Genomic DNA, 22,201 nt, shown 5'->3' with positions numbered 1-22,201 from the left:
GAGCCCCGAACAGAGGCACAGCAGGTGGTTTTGAGGTACAGAACCCCCAAGGGTCTCCACCCTTGAGAGTGGAGTTCAGGGTCAGGGACCAGTAGAAACACACCAAGGGAGAACCCCCCCCCCCCCACTCAAACCCAATCAGAACTCCTGGGCCGCCCTTCACAAGGGGTTTGAGGTGGGACAATGTAACCCTTTGTCGTCCCTGAGGCACACTGCCACATCTGTGTTATGTTACCTGTCAACCAAAAATAAAATCATACTGCAAAATACTATATACTACAGGTCCACAGTCCCCAGGGCTGTTCTTACTTCCCACTTTATCCCTAACAGGGAGTTAGGGGTAAAACTGGAAACATCTGCCCACTAAATCCCACGTAATTAAAACAACACTACTGATTATTAACACATCTGACTACACCTTTACTTGTAGTAGCTTGCCTGTCAAGGCTCAAATATACAAGCAAGACTCAGAGTTAGGAACTGTGAAAAACCAAATCAACCCTCCACCACCACCACAAATAAACACCACACCAAAAAACCCAAACAGAAAATCCCAACCCCAAAATATGAGACCTGGAATTAAGGTGAGTTTTACCATTCTGCAGTGATCATCTTGCCTTTGCCTTACTTATTTCAAGAGTCAACTAGAGTATGCTTATGTACTGGCCAGTGTGAAGATTCAAGTCTGATGAAGAGAGAATCAGTTAGATTTTAATTTAGTGGAATATACAAGATTAATGAAGGTTATGCTCTGAGTGATTCAGCCTATACATTTCATTCTTTACTGCAAGGATAAACCCCAGATTCTGTGTAAGGGTATTGGTCAACCCAGCCCACATCTTCCCTCCTTCCCCAACACAAGCTGCTCTTGCCAGACTGTGTTCAACTGTCCCAGAGACCACTGTTTAGTGCCCTTTTCTAGGAAGACCTTCTAAAGCAGGTGAAGTGGTGCAGTTGCAGGTGGTCTGCCAATATCTGATGGAAAGTCAAGTGGAACAAACAGCCAATCACACACCCCACTAATTTATTTATACACTTTGCTGTTAGAAGACTGAATACCCATTTTTATCTTTCGCTCCTTAGTTTTGGTAGCTAAGTTTTGCATCTTAGTTTTGGTAGCTAATCATCACAAATTTTCTTATCATAGCTACCAACCTGCCATATGCAACAGTATTTTTGTTAAATAAAATATACAAAAATATGCAGGTATTTGACATATGTACATCCATAAATACACTGAGACATTCTGGTGCAAATCAAGATTTATCATCAGCTTCAAGCAGTGAGATTTATCACAGTATCTGGTTGTTCTGTCTGTTTTCCGCAGACATGCACTATCTAAAAATAAAAATTAATGGCTAGTGAAACAGTCCATCAACATACCATCGAAATACTCCCTCCGTCCATAAAACTTCCTACCTTTAAAGAGTTAGCACCTCAGAACACTTAAAGGAAATAAAAACTCCCAACCCTCTGCTTATAAAGACTTGCTTTTCAATTTGTTAATACTAGTTATAAATCAGTAGCTGCATTTACTGGCAATAGCCTCAAGTACATGTATTGCTATTTTTTTCTAGTTGCTCTTCTTTTACTACAAGAATCTGAACCATCACTGTGAATATATTAATACTTACCACCATCACCCTTTTATAGAACCCACAGCTCATTTATTACAGGAAGGAAGGCATAGGCTACTAGAGGAAATAAATACTATCCAGAACAGCACAGAATTTCTTTCAGAATGCACATTTTGAGTTGTCAGCTTTATAATGAAAGTTCTTGATCATTATTGAGAATTAGTTTATACAAACTGTATAAACATAATTGTATATGTATATACACTCTATATGAATTGTAATAATTATCAGGTCAGTGTATGTCTAATACAGTTTCTGGGTTTTGAGTATTTGCTTCACTTTTCAAAGGCTGTTTTGTCTTTAATATTTTCTACATGCAACATAGCAAAACACAGGAATCTATTCCAAAACTTCAAGTTATTCTTGATGTCTTCCTACCAAGAATGCAGCTGTTTTTTCTGTCATCACTTCCATGTGGTCAGGACAGGCTTTCCTGAATCTCTTGCACGGCTTCCTTTGACCCATGTGGACTGTCCAGGACGACCCCGTGGGTCACGATCAGTCCCATCGCTCTGTGCCATCTCTTCATCATATCTGGAGGTAAGGAAATCCCTTCAGTGCCTCGCCCTGCTACACAAACAGCAGTGGGTCCTGTATATTCTAGTTCTACATTCTATTCTGTTTACTATTTAGAACTGGAGTTTGGTACCAACTGTTCACACAGCTTCATGCAGGCATAGCAAGACATGCAACTGTGATTCTATGAATCTATAATTTTACAATACAGATCGTCTTAAATATCCTTAGCCTCTGTTTGAAAGAAACAAGTCATCTGGCAGCTTTAGCCAAACTCCTGAGTTTTTAAATTTCATGATTGTGAAATTCCCCATGTACTTCTGCAGGTCTGTGGTAAAGCAGAACATCATCCAGTTGCCAGTTTAAATAACTGCTTCAAAGGGAGGATTGTTAGCTGTAGCATTAAAACCCCAGTGTTGCATCAAAGAGAGAGAAGGGAAAGAATGAGGTGAACTAAACAGCCATGTGATCAAACAAAACGCATTTGATGTATTTGGCAACACAACCACAGTGATGAGTGATTCTATAAATATCTAAATCCATTATAGCCTCAGATAACCTTAGAATAAATTGACATTTCAGCTGCTATGCAAATTCCAAGCAGAATTTGGTTACAGAGAAGTAACTGTAATTAAGAAAAGATAATACTAAAAAATGTTTAGGAAAATCATAATATATACTAACACTGTTTTATAGGTATTCATAGCTACCATGTATATAACATTCACTAAATCTTAATTCCTAATTCAGACCACTTATATTTAACTGCTTTTACTACTATAGAGAAAAAATATTTGAATATGAACATAGTGGATCAGCTATGTACATAAATGCATTCCTGACATACTGATCAATTGCACCACTAGTGCTAGAGAACCTATCCAAACATTTTCTCAAAAAAGATGAGAAACTGTGTCAGCAGTATGGTATTGAAATATCAGTGTTCTTCTGCATAAAACAAATCAATCCTATATAAATTTTGCAGACACTCCTATATAAAAAACTCATTTCCTTTATTTCTCTCTGTATAATACAGATCAAGGAATTAAAAAAATATCTGACCATTTCATTATTTACTATTACAGTAAGAATTACAGGACTCAGGAGGTATCATTTCTATGAACTGAGAGAAAATTTGCATGGAATAACTTTTAAACCAGAACCAACTATTTTAACTGTTTAAGTACCATGTATATATTAGCCTCCATTCAATTAAAGTTCTGCACATGTAGAAGACATTCTCTTTTCTCCTGTCCCTCAGTTCTAGCTGCTGGAAGCTCGGAAGTTGCACGCAGGGGCTTATAAGACAACATTCTCTCTGGACATGAGGCAAGGGAACTCTGCTTTAATGTGCTCCCACCTCCAGTGCAGCTCCAAAGAATTGAAGTGGAACTTTGTGCCCATTTTTCATATGACAATGAAGTTCACCGTATCTTTTTGATCTACATTACACATCAAAAAAAAGTGCGGTGACAGAAGAACAATGGCCTTTAGATGAAACACTGACAAAACTTACAAGACTTCATAATTGCCTAGAACCTCTTTTGGTGGAGATTTATTCCATTTGCAGTCAGGAATTTCCCCGTTAGGCACAGCAATGTTAAGTGTATCATTAATAAGATTATACTTCAAGATGCGATCATTAGCAGTGCTGGAAGTAAGAGAAGGCGAAGCATTAACCTACAAAAGGAAAAAAAAAATCCAGTCAGTTTTTAGAGTGTTTTCCAAACAGCATGTGTGATGTCTTTGTGTACTGTAAGGGAAATTGAGCCTTGGTGGCCCAAAGCACATCTTTCAGTTCCTCAGGCACTGGAAGGAATTCCGCACTGGGCATTTTTCTTTTTACTTAGACAGGAAAGTACCACCCTGTTAATTGTCTGCTGTGTCAGCCTGAAGATTTCTGTTAAAATGAGATTCACCAGGGTGAATCAGACAAGACAGAATTTTTGTTTAATTTTCTGTTTACCTGGTTACAAACCCCATACCTTTGAGTGCTTAAAATTTTCCCACTTTACATGAACAGCTGTTACACACAGAAGTCTGTGGCTCTCTTCTGGATAAACAACTTTAAGTTATTATCTGAGTTCTCCTGTTACATTGTGAGCTGGAGAAGGCTCTCTATTCTATCTTGTTTAAATGAAACCATTTAACATATCTTTATTCCACACTTATTTTGGAAAAGTAGTATCAGAACAATAAACAGGTAACTTATTTTTTTATGAAATTTAGATTTAGATTGAGAAGGAAGAAGGATGGATAAAATTTACATTGAACATACAGATCTAAAGTTAATACACCAAAGAGAAATTAATGTAAAAAATAAAAAAGCTTTCTAAATATCCTAGATTGCCTTTGTATGCCCGTTTTGTTTCCTCTCAACCTCTAACATTAATGCTGTGACAGCATTTAAAAATTAAATTTGATGTTAGGCTCCATCAAGTCAATGCCCACTTTCCAGATACTGATCCAGTATTTAACAGGGCTGCTAACATTCAGACTGCCTCTGAAGTGCAGTTGTATGGATGCACTGTATTTAGAAACCAAAACAGAAAGCCACAAACAAATAGAAACACCAAAAAATAGGAAAGAAAAGCACATGCTAGCTTGGTCATCACATGACTCATCTCACTTTCCAATGCTTTTCTTAATCCACTTACCTGATAAACAAAAAATATTATTTAAAAAGAGGGACACTGAAGAGACTACATTGAAATCTACTTAGTTTTGTTTGTGAAATTAGAAGGAAATTTTTTCTTGTATTTTATAAAAACTTACCTCAATTAGCCAGGGCTTAAGCTTGTCATCAATGATAATGTCATATCCATAACACTCAAAGCAGTGTTTATCATTATTCATCACAGGCTGGGGAAAAACACAGTAATATGTATTAAAATCTACTCTTCAGTAACTCAATTACACACTTTCTTTGCTACAAATCATGTGATAACATTATGAATCTTTTACAACACTTTTCAGTGCCATAATTCAAATATAAGCTTGCTAACTAGAAGGTTCTAGCACTGCATCTTATTTTGAGGCTGTGTGTAAATAATTAAGTACTAATGATTACATTGATGCCAAGTATTAAGTTAACTTCCCATTATGATTCCAGAGTGAAAATAAGTCTTGTTATGTTTTGCTAAAGTAATCAGTATTCTTAAAGCCTGTGTGCATTAGGAGAGAACAGAAAGTTTGAAAATTTACAGCTTCATATAATTGTGAATTCTTTAAACTTTAGAAAAGCAGTTCAAAGATCTTTCTTTTATTCTGATGCTGTAACTATGCAGAAATTTTAGGTCAAACAATTACAAAATACATTTTAGAATTATAATTACTCAAGGAAACTACAACCCCAAAGCCAAGAGAGACCAAGAATCAAGTTGCTTAGATGCACATCCTCTAGAGGACCAAGAGCTTTCCAGCAACTGCTAAATATTTGCAGTATGCATAGTATAATACTTCTATGTGAATCTCATTAGATCTTTTAGAGAAAACTTTATGAAGGTTTCTGAGATGTTTTCCCCATGACTAATAATGAAGCTTTTCATTTCTTCATGGACTGCAAGGGGGAAGGAGGAACAAGAATCTAATTACATGTGCCATTGTAAGAAGGACAGAGGAATGGCAGATTTCATCCTCCATCATTTTCATCACTTTTCCTCTTCTAAGGTTCTGCTAACATTTGATTATATCCCTTTCCTTCTCCCAAGTACCTTCAGATACGATTGCACAGCAGAAGCCAGGTTAAGCCATGCTTCCCCAGCTGCCACTGAGCCTAGCTGCACGACCTTGTCCCTGTTTTTCGTGCTGATTCTGATCTTCATCTGCTCCTTCCATGACTCAGCTCATTCCCCTGGCAGAACACCAAGCCATCAATAAAGCAAGGTAGTAATTGTCAGTGCTCAAGTGAGCTGATTCAGCTCTAAACAGTGCCAGCACAAGCCCAAAAGAGATGACAAGACAATGTACTTAGGACCAGGAGAGACCTTGTCTACAGTGAGCTCCTCAGTTACGCCAGCTGACTCCCAAAGTGATACCTGACCTGTAATGTGATCATAGAATACTACCCAAACACTAGAAAGTCACTCAAGCAGAGAATTGGCTGCTGCTTTTTTTCATAATAACTCTGTTACTTGTGTATAGAAGCGGTGAAAGTACATTATGTAACTCTGATGAACTAATAGCCTTAGGTTTCCTTTGATAAATTGTCCTCCAGAGATCTTTTTTTCTTTGACACATTTGTTATTGCTGGAATGACATCACACATTTTGGCAGAACTTAATACTATTCACAAAGGCAGTATCAAGTCATATTAAATCATTTACAAATACCTCAAGGAAAAAGATTCACTCCTTCAAATATCCACAGACAGCTCAACCCCCTCACCCACCCAAGATTCAGTTCCCTCAAAAGATATCAAGAAATCAAGAGATAAGAGAGCTGCAGAAATCAGCATCAACAACATCATTCAAAGAGCAGAAAATAGATGAAGGGGTTTGAATGGCAAGTTCACTTCCATGGTTATGGGAAGCCTGCATCTGGAATGCTATCGCTGGCAGCACTCCAGGAACAGCACTCACCGCAACAGCCTTCAGAGACTGCACAATTATCCAGTGGATTTCATCAAACAATTTGTTGGTGACTTCCTTTCCACGGGTGCTCTCCAGATACAGGCGTAAGTTACTCACTGTCCACTTGCCTCCATGGATATGGTTGTAATCATCCTGAAGAGTTAAGGAGTTCACTCAGTCTAAGATTTTGAAGTTGTTCAGTGTTGGGGAAGATGAAATAGTGATACCTTATGAATATGATTGTTTAGCAAACGATTCTGAAAATATGAAACCAAGGATAGAAATAGAATTGAAAACTAGCTTTGAGCTATAGGATATTGAGTGCTAGTTACTATATAATTGAAGAACAATAGCCTAGCCAGCTGAAAGAGAATCCCCGTTGATGAAAACAATACCTTTCTGCTGATTGCAAATCCAAAGGTGAAGCAGAAAAAACTGAAAAGTAGCTTTTAGAGTTTAAAATGTAACATTGTATGGCAATGTAGTAGTTCTTACAGGCTATATGTAAATTCTATAGAATGTGTGTTGTATACTGGTTGATCACTAGGAATTAGAATATTCACTACAGAAAAAGATATAATGTATTATAACAAGAACTTTGCTCTCTGAACTTCTTACCTTCTCTTACTTCTCTTATTTCCACCTCTTACCCGCTCCTACTCTCTTACTTGCTTGTCTCTTACTCTCTCTTAAGCTCTTCTCTTAATTTACTCTCTTAACTTCTCTGCTTTTACCTGCTCCTCTCTCAACTTCCTCTGCTCTTAACTCGCTCACTTCCCCTCTCTTAACTTCCTCTCTCCCTCCCCTCTCTTACCCCATCTTGCCCCTCTCTCTCTACCCTCTTAATTACCTTCACCCTTCATACTCCCCGACTCCTCTCTCCACTCTCTCTCTCCCTCTCTGACCATGTTTATGCTGTGGCTGGCAGCATAAATGGGTCTCTTCCACCCTCTATCTAAACAATAAACTGCTTATACCTGAACAGCCTGACCCTGGAGAAGTCTCTCACCGTGAGCCTGTGCTTTTTACATATATAGTTCAGCAGGTTTCTTTCATCCCCACACAAAGTCCCCTTATACTTACAAGCACTGGTCTAAAAACAAACCTGGCTAATTGCTCTTCCAGCTTTATGAAGACCTCAGCTTTGAACTGCCCTCAGCATAAATAACTGCTTTTATTATAGCTCTAATATGCTTGTATCACACATTGCAAATTAAGTAATAAATCTTTCATAGGAGAGAAAAAAACAACAGATACTTTGACAGTTTTATAGTAAAGAATGAGTTATGATTTGGAAATAGAAGTTTTAAAATGTGAACGAATTTAATGTTTTGCTCCTCTGGGGATAAAGAAAAAGCAATTAATGAGCAACAGCAGAATTTCACTGAAGGTAGCTGTTGTAAAATGTTGAAAGCATTTGTGTTTATTTATTTAACAAATAGAACTTGTCTGTTCCCTGGTATCTTCTTAATGGTGCTATTGATAAACTACATTCAAGAACATAGTGAAATTATACCTGAATTGTTTTTAAAAGTTTAAATTTTCAAGTAGTTCAGTAGAAAACTTCACTAAGTGTTACTGAAATTAAACAAGGGGAAACAGTAGGTTACCTTATATTGTCTTTTCAGAGGCTATCAAGGCTCTGCATTATTTCTCTTTAAATAGAAAGATAAGAGCAAAGAGAGGGTTGTTCATACTGATGGAAAGGCATACATTCAGCCCTCAAGGAACTCAGGACAAATGCTTTGTCCCTTTAGAAAGTGTTCTCCTCAGAGCATTTCTGATTCTGAGCATTAATGATTCTAAATTACAAAACACTGAATGCACAGAGCAGAAAAAGGTTCTCAGAAGATCAAATTCTGTCGTCCTCTAGGACAAGGTCAGAGAAGCATCTATCTTATTATTAGGCTTTTTCCTACAGCATTAGTAAATTTGGAAAAACTGCACAGTACAAATAAAGACCTGAAACATGGCTCTCAGGATTTGCTCCATGGAAACAATGTCTTGAGACCAGATTCCAGCAAGGGAACAGAGATCAGTTTCAGCCCTTTGTCCTTCAGAACAACAGATTGCAACAATGTAGAGCTTTACACAATCACAATTGTTTAATTAAAGACATTAAAACAAAGTAAAAAGAATTATGTATAAGAATTATTGTTGTTTTGTTTGTATTACATATGCATTTTCCAGCACTTCATCATAATTTGTACAAATTACTGACAGCTCAGATTAGGTACAGTTTTAGAAAACTAAAACCGTACAGTCTAAATGCCTCCAAAGTTACAGGCACATTTAAAACAGAACAAATATGATGGGCAGCATAGCTTTACATTAAACTTTTCTTCTGCCTTTCTGCAAAACTGAACAGGTATCAGTGGTTTACAATTTACAAAAAGTCTTTCAAACATTCCAGTCATAATCCCGCATTCTTAGGATGCTACTTCTATATTCATTTCTGTGGTCCTTTATTCTAAGTGACCTCACCACCACAGTCACATCTCTTATTTGGGAAAAATCTTGAAGGTCATTCTTTAACTGGTAGAGAAGATGGAAGGGTGAATAAAAACAAGGCAGACAATGTACCATGTGCTTCACATTTTCACTGCTCAACAGCACCAGGATTTTTTCTCTAAGTTATATGGGACCTGCTTTCACAATAAGTAATTCTCAGTGTGCCCTGTCAAACCAAAATGTTTGAAGCACTTTACAAATCTGCACCTGAGCAATAAAATGTTTGTAATACTGAAAAATGGCATATTTGACCACTTTCCCTGGTTAAGAAGTACCAACATTATCATTCACATTCGTTGTTACAACAATATCCAGACAAAACCAGTTCTGCTATACTGCACATCTTATGAAACAGTAGCAGAGAAGGCACATAAAGCAAGGTTTCAGTTTAAGATATATTGCATATATCTTGTGTGTATGAGTGCATGTGTTTACCTACATTAATATAATCAGAGCATGCGTGTGTGTCCATACGTATTATTTTCCGAACCATTAAAATAAAGCTTCTGGCATTAGGAAGCGCAGCAATAGAGTTTTAATGATTGTACTGGAGGCATGGTTTGTAAATCACAGACATCCGCTAAAAACACCAAGGGGACAATCATTATCAAGTCATTCCCTGAAGGAACAAGGCTTAGGAAGTGACACTTTAGGCCCATCTGTGTCACCCCTGCCCCACTAACCTTCCCTCCCCACTGCTGAATTTCAGTGTATTTTGACATAAGTAAGGGCTGTCAAAGCTCTCATGTTTCCACATGAATATCAATGGCAAATTACAGGACAGAAGTGTTCTGCAGGCAGAGCTCCAGCTTTGTCCATGCAAGAGGAAGCCACCAGATGGCCAGGCAGCACTTGTTTATCTCAAGTTTGCAACTGCACATTCCCTTTGTTTCCCACAGAAGGAAGGCAGGGGCAGGGGGTTGGCGGAACACTGGAAGAAGCTGGAAAGTTCTGTGATGAATAAGTACTGGAAATAAAAAATTGAATTAACTGCATGCCAGAGAGAAAGGGAAGGGGAAATGAGGAAGGAGATATTAAGCCACTATTATAAAGTACACATCCACATGATCCAAGCTCATTAATTTCACTGTTCAATTCATACGTAAGCAAACTGGCTTTTCAATGAAAGGAGACCTCTGCTCTCAAGTACTGTGAGTCAATACTGAAAATGTCACACTCTATTAGACCTTCAACTCATTATCTTGACTTTAGATTTGTGGTTTTCTAAAATTTCTATATTGTATTTGATTTGTGAGTGCAAGGTAAAGTATTTTAATTGCAAGATGATAAAGAACATGACAAAACCTTTTGATTCCAAGTTTTTGGGACAATTTAAGAAAATCATTCTTGCTGCAAAAGAATATCTAAGCAATCAGCACACTTACCCCATGTTTCTGAATGGCAACATTTGTAAGATGTACAAACATGTTATCCAGTTCACTTGTACTTGGTGTGTATTTCACTGTGCAAAACCGGCAAAATCCAAGTTTATACCTTAAATGCAAAAAGTTATTAAACAGTGTTAAATCCCTGTAAGAAACAAGGAAGTGAGCATCCTAGGATATCCTTTGCAGGTTATGTGTCTTTGTCCAACATTGTTTTGACTACACTGGACATTACGTCTAAACAAAACACAAAGACATGCAACCTTACATGTAACATCTCAGTGGACGATAGGTAGAGACCAAAACATAGAGACGAAGATCAAATTTCTTTCCACCAATTAGTAAGGGATTGTTGATGTAGAGTGAAATCACATAGGCTTCTTTGGAAGACTGAGACACAAACCTGAAAAATGCAAACCATGCCTCACAATATGATATTTGCAACAATACAACCCCTTAAGTTTTTCACTTCTTTAGAAGTGTTCTGTAAATTCTGAGTCAACTGAAATATTGCATATTTCACTAAGACAATGTATAAAGTTGTGGTGGTTAATAATATTTGGTATCAGGCCTTATATACAAAAAAAATTATATATGATAAAAAAGCTGAAAATACGGTACAGATGACCAAGATCAATTACCCATTTAAACTGACACAGCAGCTGATCAAGCTATTCAGAATGTAGCCAACAAGCCAGCCTTTTTCCCTTGAAGAGAATTTAGAACTTGGCAAGGTCCAGACAAGCAAAAAGAATGTAGTGCAGTACCTTCATTATTCAGGGTCTTGTACTACTGGAATATTTGTATATCTGCTTGGTGTGCAATTGCAAACCACTGTGAAAAGTTAATATAACTTTCAGATTGTGACATTCTTCAGATTCCAAATTCAAATGAGGGGAAAAATACTCAAATGATATTCAGACAGTCACTTGATCAGAGGAAAAAACTTTAGTTTTGTGATCAAAACTCCTAATCAGAGAAAAACATAAAATTGCTAAACTATTCCATCTATTTGTACGGAGATCATCAAGACGTATATTATTTATTGTTCCAAAAGGAAAATACATTTATTACATAGAAATGCAGTCATCCTTTGTACAAGTTTAAAAAGTGATTTAATATATATTAAACAATTACTGAAATTGCTGAAGGGAAGATTTTTTCTCTTGCTTCCTGTTATTTAATACTGTGAAGCAGAACAATTTCCTTCTGAGCAAGTTTTTCCCCAACAACACCAAAGGCAATTTTATAAAGAATATTAATTGAACAGTTCTGTCTACCTCCTCATACTAAAACAAGTTGTGTTATAACCTGTTGAAGGAGGAAGCCAGGTAACAACTGAGATTAAAGGCAAACCTAACTATAAAATGACAAAGCAATAATAATAATGGAATATTTTTCCCATGCATCAGACCATCAGCATGTTGATATAGTTCGCCTAATTACAGAAAGTACAATAAAAGTTTAGGTTATAAGAACTTACGAAGATGTTTTGCTGTCTCGAGACCATTTTTTAATTTGGGAGAGTTTATTGATTAGAAATATCCCTTTTCCTTGAGCTTTGCCACAAGGTTTCATAATCCATGTGCTGGAAGGATTCTTTCTGAATTCTTCAACAAAGAGATTATAATCAGCAGGAAGCATAAAAGTCACAGGAACAAAATCTGAATTAAGAGGGGAAAAAACAGTGCACAATTAAAGAGACTCTATCTGAAAAGGTTCTTGACACAAAGACTGAAAAATAAAAGTTCTGTATTTTCAGTTTTCCAGTCTGGCATGATCCACCTTCATTAAGACAGACCCACGTTGCTTTTTATCTTATTTACATCCTAGTTTTTACTAAAATAATTGCAAAATGTTGCACAATGCTAACTTCATAGATTCTAATTCATGTTTATTATCATTACATATATCATTACAATTATCATGTTATTTATTAATTCAATTAGATTTTCTTCTTCCATTGATATGCTGTACAATTAGAGTATTAGATACCATTCCAACTAAATGCCTCAATTTGCTGTATCAACTTTGACCATTCTTTATCATGCTCTGTGCAGTCAAAAATCCCCTTAGGCAGTGTAATTTTTATTTCCATGTGACTCCCATTATTCTTATTTATTATATCTTATTCTGAACTCCTATTATTCTTCTTTGCTCCCACACTCAGTTTTACCATGATTACTGAAACCTAAAAAAAACCATCATTTTCACTTACTATTAAATTATCTTCACTTCCATCCTTAAAGAACTGCCTTCTTACACAGATGAAGTGTTTTCATTTCACTTATCCAAGATGTAATTCAACTCCACATATCCACTCTGTTTTACTTCAATGCTTTCTGACCATCAAACCAACTCTGCTTTCCTCATTCCCGATCTAATCTTGGTTTAATTTTGGGGTTTGGGTTTTTTGGGTATTTTCATTTTTTCTAGTTTGCTTTTTATTTTATTTTCTAGCAGTCATTATTAGTTCCTCAATTTCTCCCAAATTTCCCCTCTGAAGTGTTTATTTATTCAGTTCTGCCTAGAGCCTTTCTGCAAAAAGTTTTAGGTTTTGCTCCAGTGTAGTATTTTCACATAATGTTTTTTCACTTTTGAATTAAACTGCAACCCTCTTTCATATGAAGTAGAAGAGCCTTTTGGTTTCACCACCAACCTAATTGCAAAGTATCTTAAACCCACGGTTTTCCCTCTCCAAAATAATTTTTGAGAAACTCCAAATGAATCAAACCCAAAAGATTAACAGAGCACTTCAAGGTAGCCACTTTAATGTCATAACACTGCAGAGGTTCAGTGCTTCATGCACAAAAAAGCTGATTTGATCCCAGTTATTGACTCCGTAAGACAAAAGCTGAAAGTTGATAATAAGAACAACATACCCAAATAAATATATTTCCCATTTTCATCCTTTTCTGCAAGAGGACTTCCTTCTTTCTCAAGTTCTTTCCTGTATCTCTTGATGTTCTTTACCATCAAATCTTTCCTGGTCAGTTCATAGTGGTTTGGGAAATGATTGACAATTTGGTCATCAGAGAGGCGGTATCCAGTTTCCACACTGAACACATTTCTGATTGTCTGGACGCTCATCCTGGAACCAAAGCCATACCATATTATTTCTCTCAAGAAACACAGTTCAGGACGACAAATTAGAGATATTTTCACTCCAATTTCCTCCTCTTTTCTCTCTCTCATTTCTCTTTATATTTAATATTTTGCTGCAGTGACAATCCAACATGTCCTGAAGTTCAATTAACAAAGCAAATGAAATCCTACTGAAGGTGTAATCAGTCCCTCTATCACTACTGAAATGGGTGCAGGAAGTGAGGACAGAAAGATGAAATGGGTCCTACTGAACTCTGGCTTGTTGATGGTCAGATCAATCCCCAGCAGGGCCTAAAAATGACTGATGTGCACCCAAATGCTACAGAATCCTCATTGTAAAACTGTTAATTCACATTCTTGAAACTCACCTTTCCTCTTCAAAAAAGCCACAAATCCAAACTGCTACTGACTGCCTTGCTACTTGGATTACAAAGGAATTCAAACATATGACTTGAAAACTGGCTAAGAGATCTTGATAAAAACACCTGTGATGTTTAGTTATATACCAGATGAAAATGCTGCAGTCACAGAGTAATCAAATCAGTCATCAACTACATTTTTCACAGAAGATTAAGAGCAGGGACATAGATGTAAAGAATTTCCCATATTAGATGTCTCAATGTGAAAATTTAAGAATATTTCCTGAATGCTACCAATCTGCTATATTATCATTTTAGGAAGAAACGAAGAAAACTAACCCAAAACAATACAACCACTCACCCAGTAATTTCCATGAGTGTTTCCCCACACTCTCAATTGCATCCCGAAAGCATGAGCAATTTACTAGATTCCTGTCCATTTAAATAAGTGGTTCACAAAGGGTACATTTGGCAACGCAAACTGCCATTCTGATGTATTTGAAAGAAACCTCATAAATTGTTTGGTTTATTTAAAGAGTACTGTTTCTGCCAGTTAATAGATTACTACATTCGAGGACAGCATTTCATGGTCTTATATTAGACAAACACCAAATGGGAAGTTTATTTACTCTCCTCCTTTTACCACAATCTTATCTAATTTCACATTCACTCTCAGGATTGAAATGTTGAATAATTAGCCAGAATATAAATCATTATCACTAAGAGAAGGAAAGTACAGTTTATTACAGAAGTCTGGACTCTGGTAACAGGGCAAGCCTCCATAACACCGATGAAAGAAATTGGTAATTGTAGCATACTTACCAATAAAAATTCCAGTCTTCATTTTCTGCCACCTGAATCCATCCTCTTTTTTCAAAGTTGTTTATTAGAACAGATTTTTCTATGTCAGTTACCCACTTTACTTTTCCTGCCATTATCCTAAAGCAAAATCAACCTGTTCGTACAGAAAAGTTTAAAGTTGAAAATAGGGGAGGATACAGGGAAGTAAAAGCAGAAGATAAGTGGCACCTAGACAACACTTTCACATATGTTTATTAGTTTAAAAGCAAGGAAAATAACATCTAGGCTCTGACTGATGCATTTCTCAGATGGACAACTGCACACAAGGATATCGGTTACAGGGACTATTCACACCCACCACCTTTTATAAATAGGCACACAACATCTGTCTTCCCTTAAATACTACTGACAGAACCTCCTATTCTACACTGGTGATGTTTAAAGAACCAAGAGTGGAGCACAGACATTGTTTCTGACTTATGAACATGTATTTTTGCTTTGTTTTGAAGAAGGAAAGTTCATCTGGATCACACGGTGTCTGTAGAATAAAACCTCATTATTCCAAGAGAAATCCCTTACACTCTCTATGAATAATCGAGATTTGCAGTACCTCAGGTGAGGGAACTAAAGTTACTGACTTTAGTAAGTAGAAGTAAGTTCAACTGATATCATTAAACCCTCACAGGAGGATTTCCTCAAACATCGGGTTATTAGAAGAGTGATTACAAACTGCACTTCAGCTCCTGACACCAGATGTCACTTTCTACATTAGATCTCTCACTTGCCCAGGTCAGCTTTTTGTTAGGATCACTTGATCATTCTGGCAGGAAGGGACCTCAGCAAGTCCCCTGGTCCAGCCTCCTGCTCAGTGCAGGTCTGAACAGCTTGCTCAGAGCTTTACCCACTTTTTGAAAAGCCGCAAAGATACAGACAGCACAGCTTCTCTGGGTATCCCATTCCACTACCTCACTGACCTAATGGAGGTGGGGGTAGCGAGTGGTTGTCCCTATATTTTTATTATTTCCCCTATATTTGTTATTATTACTTACATTACTTTCCCAAGAACAAAACTCACCATACAAAGGAGTGGGAGAGTGCTGGGTTATCACACACCCACAAGCAACACCATCTACTGCCCCTTCTACATACAATTTTCCATTGAAAAGTAATTTACCTTTACTAAAATCACCTTTACTAAACATAGTAATGTAATTAATAATGTTAATTCAATTTAATGCTAATACAATTTCTGAAAGTAATATGTTGTACTGGAATTCAAGGGGGGGTCTTCATTTTCCAGGACTAGATGTGAAGATGTACATTTGCCTCTAAGCTCAGGCCCCTACAGTTTCTTTCTGGGAGGTATAACCCATATAATCCCACATAGACTATTTATCCTGTTAAATCCTACAAGGCCAAAATGTTTACTAATAAACTTCAGTTTTAGAAAGTTTAAGACACACATTTTTTTATTCATGTCGGTAAAGCAATTTGACATCAAGCTTCAATAGAAAAGAGCATACAAAGGCTCAGGGTCTGTCTTCTTGTGTGTGTTTTTATATAACCCCTAGTTCTACAAGGTCATGGTCTTCCTCTGGGCCTTCCAGATATTAGCAGAACAAAATTAAATGAAACAATATATTTGTATTGAAGTTTGTATGACTCGCCATCAGTGACTCATTAATACCACACACCACCTTGCTGTTGTTTTGAAAGTTCAGGGATTACTCTGCTTGCAATACAATTGTCCCTTCACAAGGAAATGCACTAAAGGCTACAATGGTATTAACCAACCACAATGTAAACTTTTTAAAAGGCTTTAAACCAATGTTCTTCATATCTCCAAGCTACCCCATGAGGTTCACCAAAATTCAAACCTAACATTATACCTGTTTCTCTTACTCCTTGATCAATTCACACACAGGAAGGTGAGCTAAAATTAAGCCAGAGCTGAACACTGGAGACAGGTTCTACCAGAAATCAAAAGAAAAGTTACAAGAGTGCAATTCTTTTCCTGTTTTGGGAACTTGGTGCCTCACAGATCACTCCTGCTACAGGATTGAAAGGATAGTAATACAACAGCAGACTGAAAATTCCTCCTTGGTTTCTGCAGAGTTTGATCAATCTCAGATGATGTTTAAGTGGCCTGTAAACAAAATCTTCCTATTTTGTACAAATAGATTACCAGAATGCACAAAAATAATATCATTTTAATACAATATAATTTTCTAGAAGAATCCTCTAATCTGCAAATAGCTATTTCTAGATAACACCATGAGATTGCATAAGACAGTTACGCATTCAAACTTCTGGTTGGCCGAGATCCTTAGCTTCACAAAGCCTCAAAGAAGAGCTGCATAACACAGCCATAGCCTGCATATTTGTAGTAAGTCAAATCCTTCACAAAACACCAGAACTCCTACTCAAGAGATAGTAGGTATGTGACAGAGGCACAGCAGGCCTGCCACTTCTCCAAAACACTGCCTTTCCTTCCCAGACTGCTCCCACGGGCAGCAAGGAAGCTTGGCAGCAGCCTAACCCCCAGGTGAGACCTCCTGCTCTGGTACAAACTGATGAACCGAGATCCAAAATCAGTCTGGTTGGCATTACTGCCACTATCAGAAGCCAGTGCTGCTAATGGCAGAGTTTTCAAACCACAAAATATGGGTGAAGCTGTGCCTCTGGCACCCGACCCAGCAACCTCCATTTCCTTCTATCTAACAGTACAAAATGTAACTTCATTATTAAGTTTACGACTGGAAAATCCAGTTTGGCTGTGCAATTAGAGGAGACCAGCAGGGCCTGCTGCTAGATTCCTTTAGTGTTAGGGAGGAGAAGGAGCCCAAGACTGAAGAGACACATGGCTGCGTGTGCGTGGGGGGTGTTTGGTGTGATGGAGGGGTGTGTATGTATGTGTGATGTGTGGTGTGGCGTGTCTGTGTGCATTTGCGGGCTGTCTGTGTGGGGAAGGAGGGGGTGTGTGCGTATGTGTGTGGGAAGTGTATGTGTGTGGGGTATGTATGAGTGGGTATATGTGGGACAGGTAGGGGGCTGTGGAAAAAGGAGATAGGATTGGGGATGTGTGTGAAGGGGCTGTGGGCGTGTAGAGGGCATGCTGGGGAGGGGATGGACACCCACAATCCGCCCCACGCCCCGCGCTCACCTGCCGGCGGGAGCGCGGCCGCTGCTCCCCTCAGACCCGGCCGTCCCCGCCGGACGCCGGCATCGCCCCGCCCGTTCCGGCCGCCGCCCGGGGGCGGGGCTGCTGGGGCCGCCGCCGACCATGTTATGTGCGGGCCGGGGCGGAGAGAGTGGCGGGGCTGGGGCCTCCATTCCGCCGAGGGATAGGAATGTGCGGCAGTCCCGACGGGAAAACCCTGAACCCCGCCCAGCCACCTCAGCCTCACCCCCTCCCCCTGCTGTTTGGGGACGTTTTGGTGTCAAGCCTCCGCGGCCTGGGCCTGCCCCACCGTCTAGGAACAAGTCCCTAACAAACATCAGGCCATGAGTAAATAGGGGTTTGTGAAAGGCCATCGGGGGAAAAACCTTTCTGGATGTTACCAGAATATAAAAGCTTCAGGGACACTCAGCTGCCAAAGCTCAAGTCCGTGTTTGAGCCCATAAAGTGTTAAAATGCTCATAACCATACAACTGCAGGAATACCTGCTTTTGTACAGATACTGTTCAGAGGAAGCAGGCAAACTTTCGCCCAAAAATTTCATCACAGAACCCCAGACTGGTTTGTGTTGGAAGGCACCTCACAGCCCATCCCGTTCCACCCCCTGCCGTGGGCAGGGACACCTGCCAGTATCCAGTATCGCAGGTTGCTCCGGGCCCCATCCAACCTGGCCTTAGACACTGCCAGGGATGGGGCAGCCACAGCTGCTCTGGGCAGCCTCTGCCGATGACAACAACAACAACAACGTGATCAAAAACTCTAATTCACAGTGAGAGCTGAATGAGAAAAATAGTACATAAGAAGTTACAGTTTTAGTTCCTGTGCAGAGAAGCCTGATTTACGCATACAAAAATCCTTCCAAACAGAGATTATTAAGACACCTGCTATATATTAAGGTCACCAACATTCTGCGATAGGCTTGATACAAAACAATAAGATACTATGTAGTAGACTCTAGAGATCTGAAAAGTCTGAGGGAGACACTGTAAGACAAATTACATCTAATACTTTTGTATTAGACAAATACATTTGTCTCTGTGTCATGGAGTTACTTTGCCTTTAAGAAGGTTAAAGTTGCTAGGAACTGCCTGGAGTCTTTTCTCCTGACCAATTATCGGTCATTGCTGAGAATTGACAGCAGTTTAGGCCACTGAAAAGTGGGATCAACTTGTGAACCCTACCTTAAAGTGTAAAACCACTTGGTTCTATTTGTTTCCTGGCTGTGAAGAGTGGCGGCGTTCCAGCCTCCTATTCCCAGCCCAGGCCATGCGGCCGGGCGGGGACAGGGCTGGGCCTGCCGCATCTCCCGGCTGGGAGATGAGGGCCCTGCGGGGGGTTTTCCCTGGGCTCTGGCCTGGCCCGGCCGAGCCGATCTCTGGCTCGGCTGCAGGTTTTTGCTGTAACTAAATTCACTAGAAACTGCTGAGTGAAGAAAGAGAGAGACTCTGGACCTGCAGCGGGTTGGGGCGGTGACTACACTCTCCAGAGCAGCCATGAGGAACTCTCCATCGCAGACAGCTCCAGTTCCTGCACCGGCCGAGGCCACAGAACTACCTACAACAGCCTGGGCAAGATTTTAACTCTTTCATTACCCAGATGAGACTTGCGGATTAATCTTTTTATCCAGAGAGAGAAAAGGAGACTGATCAACATGAAAAGAGACTTTATAAACTACCAGTGACAGGAAAGAAAAGAAGCTTCAGAAAAGGTAGAGAATTAAGAAGATGCTTTAATTTAGCTGAAATATCTTTCTGTTAAGACTATAGAGATGGACAATGAAGTCCTGAAAAGAACTCCTTTAATTCATGATAAGTATCTAGGGAGGAATAAGGTGTTCAAAGTGTAAACTTGAGTAATTATGGTATAGTGAAGTGCTGGGAGATTTGAAGCCTTGAGAGGCAATGAGAAAACTGTTGTCTAGTGAAGCTCACAGAAGCAGATGAAGAAGACTTTTTTTGCCTTTGAATACTCATCCTTAAAAATGCTCTCCCTAGACTCATGGCCCATAATACACACCTCAGAGTGATGTGAAAATGGGAGGGGTGGGCTCTGATAACAGCAGCTCTAGGCAGCTGACATCAGGGCAATGGAAAACTATAACAAAAATATTTTTCTTGTGAGAAACTCCATAAATTAACAGGAAGAAACTTCTGTTTCTCTACAAAGACTGGTGAAAAGGCTGTAGCAAGAATTGGTGACTGTTTTAACCACCAAAGTTCCAAAGTTTTTGTCTCTGTTGTCATGTGAACAAGAGAATAGTGGGTAGATAGGGGATGAAAAGGTTTTTCTGGAAGTTTATTCTGGTGTTCTTATTATTGTAGTTTGTCAATAAACTTTCTTTATTCCTTTTAAGTTTTATGCCTGTTTTGCTCTTGTTTTAATCCATATCTCACAGCAAGAAAATAAGTAATTTTCTTTGTTATTGGTTTTAAACCATGACACTCTGTAAGACAAATGACTCATTAAAAAACAGATACATTAAGACAGTAGCTGAAATAAGCAGTTTGCAGTATGTTGGAGTACAGCAAATTCCTAAGAGCCTTAATTCCCCAAAGAATCTGAGTACAATAAATATGCATCGTAATTTACCAGGTGATGCTACAGCAATAGGCTATTTCAAGGATGCAACTACAAGGAAAATATTAATTTAATAATTCATATAACTGGGGCTATTAAATATGCCATGGTTTAGCTATGAAAGCAGCTGCAAAGTGCAGCGTCATGTGCATGGCCACGTGCAGTGGAAATTTCCTAGCACAATACCTCTGGCAGGAGAAGAGAGCAGCCTTCATAGCCTTCTTTCAATCAAGAAGATATGCCTGCCATGGCAGCTGACAGCAAGAAAAGCGAGCCTGAATCTTGATGCTGGTCAATCCTTTTTTGTTCCTGCAGCCATCATACTTCAGAGGAAAGCTGAAAGGAAGTTCACTTTTTAAATGTATCAAATGTTTCATGAAGGACTGAAACAGGTGGTTTGTTTTTGGTTGTGGGTTTTTTTGTTTGTTTGTTTATTTTAATATAAGATTGTTTTAGCTACATTCAACAGATGTTAATTGATGTTACAGTTCCATTGTATAAAAAGATGTTGTTTTGCTGTCTGTCTGAAATTTACGTTGATAGTATTCATCATAGCTAATAATAGATACTGTAGTTTTCAATATTAAGCCATCTCCACTTTTTAACATTATTGTTAAAAAAGGGAAGTGGGGTGTAATTGGAGAGCAGCTTGGTGATGCTTACTATTATTATATCAGGAAATGCAGTGGCTATCTGGTGTGCTATCTTTGTGACAGAAATTACTCCTATGATATTTGTGTATTTTATTTTAAGCTTGAGGCAACTCAAAAGGTTACCTGTATGTGCAAAATTCAGCCTAGTTTCAGGAGAGGAACTATTATTGATTTGAAGTGGTAAATACAAGAATTGAAATATCGGAACTGGTGAACAGAAGAAAGTCATGGCAAGCAGTCATAGTACAGAGGTTAATTTACCTTTTATTATATTGTACCTTCCAGGCAATTTTCTTTCAGCATGTACAAATGTAAACACAGCACAGTCCTTGGCATGAGTTGGAAGATAAGCTTTGTCATGTTCATTTTACAGATGAGTAAACCTCTTGTACGGAGTTTGAAGGTGAGACAAGGGGGGTTGGTTCAGCACTGCACAGTGCTGAAAGTGGTTTGCATAAGACACACACATGCAAACACTTTTATACAATTAAAAACTTAGCCATGAAAGTCTTAAGGATATACCAGCTCCAGGTGGAGTGCTTTATCTGTGCTGCTGTTCTGCTTCTCCTGGTGTTTACCTTCACTCAGAGAGATGAAATCATACTATAAATAGAGGGCAAAGTCCACTCTCAAACATTACTCGGTAAAGTCTCCTGTTTGACATGACAATAGTGTGGAGCAATAGGAGGGTTTGGTTCTTTGGAGCTCTTCTGCAGTACACTGTGCTCTCTAGTGAGGGGTGATACTGACTGAATCAAAACAGTGCTATGACCAGGACAAAAGAAAAACACTGAAAGTCCCATGACCTCACTAAACCTTTTGGGCAGGGTGTCAGTAGTACTTCAGCAGATCTCTCTCTTTTTAACCTCTCAGTAACTCTGCACTGGCAGTGCTGCCAGGGCTTCCGT

General features: G+C 38.7%; 1 protein-coding gene across 3 annotated transcripts; it reads right to left on the bottom strand.

The window, feature by feature from the left end:
- Positions 1-396: 396 nt before the first annotated feature.
- Positions 397-18,128, bottom strand: TTLL1 (tubulin tyrosine ligase like 1). 3 transcript variants are annotated; one of them, XM_033514655.1, is made up of 11 exons: positions 18,049-18,128; positions 14,907-15,039; positions 13,503-13,711; positions 12,104-12,284; positions 10,889-11,023; positions 10,621-10,729; positions 6,734-6,877; positions 4,929-5,015; positions 3,670-3,833; positions 2,016-2,171; positions 397-685 (listed from the first exon to the last, which is right to left on the bottom strand). In XM_033514655.1, the coding sequence occupies exons 2-10, from the start codon at positions 15,017-15,019 to the stop codon at positions 2,042-2,044; spliced, it is 1,272 nt and encodes a 423-aa protein (XP_033370546.1). In that variant the 5' UTR covers positions 15,020-15,039; positions 18,049-18,128; the 3' UTR covers positions 397-685; positions 2,016-2,041. The 3 variants fall into 3 exon arrangements, with proteins under 3 accessions (XP_033370546.1, XP_015483068.1, XP_015483067.1); XM_015627582.2 differs by lacking the exon at positions 397-685 and adding an exon at positions 1,008-1,338; XM_015627581.2 differs by lacking the exon at positions 397-685 and having other exon boundaries at positions 1,008-2,171.
- Positions 18,129-22,201: the final 4,073 nt, after the last annotated feature.

This window comes from Parus major, chromosome 1A, assembly GCF_001522545.3.
Source record: "Parus major isolate Abel chromosome 1A, Parus_major1.1, whole genome shotgun sequence".
NCBI lineage: Eukaryota > Metazoa > Chordata > Aves > Passeriformes > Paridae > Parus > Parus major.
Note: the sequence above shows the minus strand (reverse complement) of the source record. Positions and strands in the feature narration are given on the sequence as shown.

What these genes read in the sequence shown, in the direction of transcription:
- TTLL1 (XM_033514655.1), bottom strand. Translation starts at nt 15,019, where the DNA reads ATGGCAGGAAAAGTAAAGTGGGTAACTGACATAGAAAAATCTGTTCTA. An exon ending in TGGGAAATATATTTATTTGG is followed by an intron (nt 12,285 to 13,502) that starts GTATGTTGTTCT and finishes CTCTTAATTCAG; the next exon opens with ATTTTGTTCCTGTGACTTTT. An exon ending in TTAAGCCCTGGCTAATTGAG is followed by an intron (nt 3,834 to 4,928) that starts GTAAGTTTTTAT and finishes TTCCTTTTGTAG; the next exon opens with GTTAATGCTTCGCCTTCTCT.